The sequence below is a fragment of the Chrysemys picta genome, chromosome 1 (assembly GCF_011386835.1).
Source record: "Chrysemys picta bellii isolate R12L10 chromosome 1, ASM1138683v2, whole genome shotgun sequence".
In the NCBI taxonomy this organism is placed as follows: Eukaryota; Metazoa; Chordata; order Testudines; family Emydidae; genus Chrysemys; species Chrysemys picta.
Window position 1 is genome coordinate 206,132,207 of NC_088791.1, and position 6,411 is coordinate 206,138,617.

Below are 6,411 nucleotides of genomic sequence, written 5' to 3' on the forward strand. Positions count from 1 at the left end.
GGGTCTCTAAGCACTAAACAACAATTGTAATCATAAATAAGTGGAAGTATATGTGTTAGTGCATGCTAGGTGTATGTATCTACATGTAGGTGTGGGAGTCTGTTTCTACAGATTTAATTATATGAGTATCTGGACAGGTGTGCATTTCTGTGGTTGTGCTCTATGGATTTGTATTTGGGCTTCAGGAGTGGGCCTTTAATGGACCCATTGCAGCTATGATATCGTGTGGTCCTAATTCCACACATATAATTTTAATTCCACACATAAAATTATAATTTAATTATATTTTAATCATTTTAAAATAAAATTATAATTTAAGTGAACAGAAAACATGGAGATGGTTACGAAAAATGGGAAGAGGGAGGGAAAGAATCAGGAAAACCTTTGCAAAATTTCATTTTTTTAAATTACCCATTTTGACTATTTTGCTGCCAACTCTTGTGTCCTGTAACAAATAAAACCTGAACTTAGCATAATACATCTGTCAAAACAATATATATGCCTGTTTGGGCCTTGCAGTGAAAATGAGCATATGAGCGAGGGTGGGGGAGAGCAAGCAACGGAAGGAGGAGGGGCTGGAGTGAGCAAGGGTGGGGCAGTGGGTGGAGCAAGGGTGTTTGGTTTTCTGGAATTAGAAAATTGGCAACCCTAGCCCTGGAGGAGGCACTAGCCTTTCACTAGGCTGGAGGAACCCTATACTCAATATTCTGCAGGATTGTTTGTGAGATTTTGACCATCCCCTGGACTGTGGGAGGGTAAGTTGTAGGAAGTGGTTCAGGGAGGCAGTCCTAAAGCACTCCTGGGTGCTTGATATCACTGCCTCTTGTAAAACCTTCGATTGGAGCCCAGTGGAGAGGGAGGGCACCCAAGCCCTCTGAAAAGGGCACAACCCTTCCCCCCTGGAGGGATAGAGATATTGTAAACCGTGAGGCAGAGGTGGGCAGAAGACTTTATTTTGTGAGGACTTAATATATTTTTGGACTGTTATCCCAGAAGTGGTTGGACTCAGTTGGTGACCTGGATGGAGGGCTAAGGTCCTATCTGCTAGGAGAGAGACTGCCACACTGCTGAAGTGAATGCTGTAGATGGGGGAGGGCTAGAGCCTAGTGACCTAACAACTAGGCATCACTAGTGGTAAGTGGTGCCTTGTCACAGGAGAAGATGGTAGAAGGAACCAAATGTGACAAATGCTAGTCATGTTGCTTGATGTTCACTGGAAGGCATTCAAATGCCACAGTGAGGGGCACAATATAAGAATATGAATAGAGTAGAAGAAAGTATGAGAATCATAAATTAGAGGTGGCAGAAACCTCTGAGATCATCCAGTAAGTTTTCCTGTATTTCCTGCAGAATATATTTTATCTAGTTGTTTTACGACTTTAATTCGGATTTATCAGCTTTAATTCGAATTTACCCTGCAACCGTCCACACAACGACGCTATTTATTTCGATGTAAAGGGCCCTTTAAATCGATTTCTGTACTCCACCCCGATGAGCGGAGTAGCGCCAAAATCGATTTTAACATTTCGAATTAGGGATAGTGTGGCCGCAATTCGATGGTATTGGCCTCCGGGAGCTATCCCACAGTGCATCATTGTGACCGCTCTGGACAGCAATCTAAACTCGGATGCACTGGCCAGGTAGACAGGAAAAGCCCCGCGAACATTTGAATTTCATTTCCTGTTTGCCCAGCGTGGAGAGCACAGGTGACCACAGATAGCTCATCAGCACAGGTAACCATGCAGGCTGATAATCCAAAAAGAGCACCAGCATGGACCGTGAGGGAGGTACTGGATCTGATCGCTGTATGGGGAGAGGATTCAGTGCTTGCAGAACTTCGTTCTAAAAGACGAAATGCAAAAACTTTTGAAAAAATGTCCAAGGGCATGATGGAGAGAGGCCACAATAGGGACTCAGATCAGTGCCGCGTGAAAGTCAAGGAGCTCAGACAAGCCTATCAAAAAACAAAGGAGGCAAACGGTCGCTCCGGGTCAGAGCCGCGGACATGCCGCTTCTACGCCGAGCTGCATGCAATTCTAGGGGGGGCTGCCACCACTACCCCACCTGTGATCGTGGATTCTGGGTCGGGGATAGTCTCATCAGCGACGCCTGAGGATTCTGCCGATGGGGGAGAGGAGGAGGAGGAGGAGGAGGATGAGGATGAGCTTGCAGAGAGCACACAGCACTCCGTTCTCCCCAACAGCCAGGATCTTTTTCTCATCCTGACTGAAGTACCCTCCCAAGCCTCCCAAGCCAGTACCCAAGACTCTGACCCCATGGAAGGGACCTCAGGTGAGTTTACCTTTTAAAATATAAAACTTGTTTTAAAAGCAAACGGTTTTTAATGATTACTTTGCCCTGAGGACTTGGGATGCATTTGCGGTCAGTTCAGCTACTGGAAAAGTCTGTTAACGTGTCTGGGGATGGAGCGGAAATCCTCCAGGGACATCTCCATGAAGCTCTCCTGGAGGTACTCCAAAAGCCTTGCCACAAGGTTTCTGGGCAGTGCATCCTTATTCCCTCCTCCATGGTAGGACACTTGACCACGCCATGCTTGCAGCAAGTAATCTGGTATCATTGCCTGACAAAGCCTGGCAGCGTATGGTCCCGGTGTTTGCTGGCATTCAAGCAACATCCGTTCTTTATCTTGTTGTGTAATCCTCAGGAGAGTGATATCACTCCTGGTAACCTGGTTGAAATAAGGGGAACTTAATTAAGGGGACAGAGGTGGCCGTTCCTACTGGGCTGTTTGCCTGTGGCGGAAAATAAATCCTTCCCTGCAGTTAGCCAAGCGCAGATGGGAAATTGGCCATGAGTTTTTCGCGTTTGGCTAGCAGGGATCTTCCCTGTTACCAGCCACGCGGTGGGGGGAGGGGTACCGTGATTATCCCAGAGAATTCATGGCGAGAGGGGGGCGGCGGCGGGGGGGTGGTTAGTTTGGTGCCTGCAGGGATCTTCCCTGATACCAGCCACGCGGTGGGGGGGAGGGGTACAGCGATCATCCCAGAGAATTCATGGCGAGAGGGGGGGGTGGTTAGTTTGTTTTCTGCTGCTGCTGGATGTTAACAGAAAAACTGCAGCACTCTACAGGCTATGCTTAGTATGTGGGAAAGGAGGGCGCAGAAGCTGTAAGACAATGGCTTACCATGGCCGCATGCAAGCCGAATTCGGTTGCCCAGACCTGTGATCTCTAGCAGCAAAGCCACAGGCACTCAGCATTAAGAGGCAAAATGCGACCTTGCACAGAAATCACATGTGCTATGTAATGTGAATAGTGTTGGTCACCGTGAAAGAGTATAAGCATTGTTCTGCAAAATGTAGCTTTTTAAACAATTCTCTCTTTTTTCCCCTCCCTACAGCAGCTGCAAATTCCTCAAGCCTCCCTCCTCCATCCCGAAGGTTATCACAGATAAGGCGTCGTAAGAAGAGAACGCGAGACGAGATGTTTTCTGAAATTATGGAATCCAGCCGCAGTGACAGAGCTCATCTGAATGAGTGGAAGGAAACAGTTTCAAAGTATAGGAAAGAAGCCAGTGAACGTGAGGACAGGAGGGACCAACGTGAGGACAGGAGGGACCAACGTGAGGACAGGAGGGACCAACGTGAGGACAGGAGAGACGCTCGAGATGAGAGGTGGCGGCAGGAAGACCAGAGGAGGCAGGATGCAATGCTGGGGCTGCTGCGTGAGCAAACAGACATGCTCCAGCGTCTGGTGGAGCTTCAGGAACGGCTGCTGGAAAACAGACTGCCGCTTCAGCCCCTGTTCCACCCTCCCCCCTCCCCATGTTCCGTATCCTCCTCACCCAGACGTGTAAGAACGCGGGGGGGAGGCTCCGTACACCTTCCCATTCCACCCCAGTAGACAGCCCAAGCAAAAGGCTGTCATTTTTTTAACCTTTTCTTTGTGGCTTTTTCCTTCCCAGCAATCCTCCTCCCAAATACCACCCGGGTTCCCTCCCTCTTTTTCTAATCTATTAATAAAGAATAAATGATTTTTAAATGATAGTGACTTTATTTGGTTTGAAAGAAAGCTGGGGGAAGGGGGAGGGTGGGTTCCTTACAGAAAATCAGTCAATAAAGGGGGCGGGTTTTCATGAAGGAGAAACAAACAGATATTTCACACTGTAGCCTGGCCAGTCATGAAACTGGTTTTTAAAGCTTCTCTGATGCACAGCGCTTCCTGGTGTGCTCTTCTAATCGCCCTGGTGTCTGGCTGCGCGTAATCAGCAGCCAGGCAATTTGCCTCAGCCTCCCACCCCGCCATAAAGGTCTCCCCCTTACTTTCACAGAGATTGTGGAGCACACAGCAAGCAGAAATAACAATGGGGAGATTTCTTTGGCTGAGGTCAGAGCGAGTCAATAATGATCACCAGCGACCTTTTAAACGGCCAAATGCACATTCTACCACCATTCTGCACTTGCTTAGCCTGTAGTTAAACAGCTCCAGACTCCTGTCCAGGCTGCCTGTGTACGGCTTCATGAGCCATGGCATTAAGGGGTAGGCGGGGTCCCCAAGAATAACTATTGGCATTTCAACATCCCCAACGTTTATTTTCTGGTCCGGAAAGTAAGTCCCTTGCTGCAGCCCTTTAAACAGAGTAGTGTTCCTGAAGACGCGAGCGTCATGAACCCTTCCCGCCCAGCCCGCGTTGATGTTGGTGAAACGTCCCTTGTGATCCACAAGTGCTTGCAGCACCATTGAAAAGTACCCCTTGCGGTTTATGTACTTGGTGGCTTGGTGCTCCAGTGCCAAAATAGGGATATGGGTTCCGTCTATCGCCCCACCACAGTTAGGGAATCCCATTGCAGCAAAACCATCCACTATAGCCTGCACATTTCCCAGAGTCACTAACTTTTGTAGCAGCACCTGAGTGATTGCTTTGGCTACTTGCATCATAGCAGCCCCCACAGTAGATTTGCCCACTCCAAATTGATTCCCGACTGACCGGTAGCTGTCTGGCGTTGCAAGCTTCCACAGGGCTATCGCCACGTGCTTCTCAACTGTGAGGGCTGCTCTCATCTTGGTATTCTGGCATTTCAGGGCAGGGGACAGCAAGTCACAAAGTTCCATGAAAGTGCCCTTACGCATGCGAAAGTTCCTCAGCCACTGGGAATCGTCCCAGACCTGCAACACTATGCGGTCCCACCAGTCTGTGCTTGTTTCCCTTGCCCAGAATCGGCGTTCCATGGATAGAATCTGCCCCATTAACAACATGATCTCCAAAGCACCGGGGCCCGTGGTTTCACAGATTTCTGTATCCGTGTCCGTGTCCATGTCCATGTCAATGTCCTCATCATGCTTGTCGCTGCGCTGCCGCCGCCGCTGCCTCCTCGCCTCATTTTTCTGGTCCTGGCTGAGCATAAACTCCACGAGAACGCGCAAGGTGTTTACAATGTTCATGACTGCTGTCTTGAGCTCAGCGGGCTCCATGCTTGCCGTGGTATGGAGTCTGCAGTGTTCACCCACCCAGGAAAAAAGGCGCGAAAATGGTTGTCTGCCGTCCGTTGCTTTCATGCAGGGAGGGAGGGAGGAGGTGAGGCTGTACCCAGAACCACCTGCGACGATGTTTTTTGTCCCATCAGGCACTGGGATCTTAACCCACAATCCCAATGGGCGCGGGAGACTGCGGGAACTATGGGATAGCTATGGGATAGCTACCCACAGTGCAACGGTGCAGAAATCGACGCTAGCCCCAGTACTTGGACACACACCACCGAATTAATGTGCTTAGTGTGGCCGCATACATTTCGACTTTATACAACCTGTTTTTCAAATCCGAATTATATAAATTCGGATTAATCCCGTAGTGTAGACATACCCTAGGTTTCCAATACTTTGCTAAGAAGACTATTTCAGAGCCCAGTAGACCTGGCTGTTGGAAGGATTTTCTTGATTTTTTTTTTGTACTTCAATTTTTCCCTTTTAAAATTTCATTGCATTGCTTATAGTTATAGTGCCACATACTACGCCTCCATTCCTGGGGTCAGACAATCATCTCCCATAGTAAAACCTGCAAGAGGAGTACTGGGGAGAGGAAATGTCCACAAAGATTTCCCACACCTCATCTTGTCAGGGTTTTTAAAAAACATGACAATCTGTTGCATGCAGTGTTGTAGCTGTGTCAGTCCCAGGATATTAGAGACACAAGGTGGGTGAGGTAATATCTTTTACTGGACCAACTTCTGTGAGTGAGCAAGACAAGCTTTCAAGCTACAGAGAGCTCTCCCTCAGGTCTAGGAAAGGTACTCAGAGCGAAAGAGCTAAATACAAGATCGAACAGATAGCTTAGCATAAGTACTTAGCACATATTCCATCTATTTGACCTTGTATTTAGCTGTTGAGTACCTTTCCTGTACCTGAGAAAGAACTCTCTGTAGCTTGAAAGCTTGTCTTGCTCACCCACAGAAGTT

At 48.3% G+C, this 6,411-nt stretch overlaps 1 protein-coding gene across 1 annotated transcript; it reads left to right on the forward strand.

The window, feature by feature from the left end:
* Positions 1-1,378: 1,378 nt before the first annotated feature.
* Positions 1,379-4,836, forward strand: LOC135978169 (SRRM2 protein homolog rsr-2-like). The gene is made up of 2 exons (XM_065579208.1): positions 1,379-2,292; positions 3,360-4,836. Exons 1-2 carry the CDS (start codon positions 1,740-1,742, stop codon positions 3,860-3,862), a joined length of 1,056 nt encoding a protein of 351 aa, XP_065435280.1. The 5' UTR covers positions 1,379-1,739; the 3' UTR covers positions 3,863-4,836.
* The last annotated feature ends 1,575 nt before the right edge of the window (positions 4,837-6,411 follow it).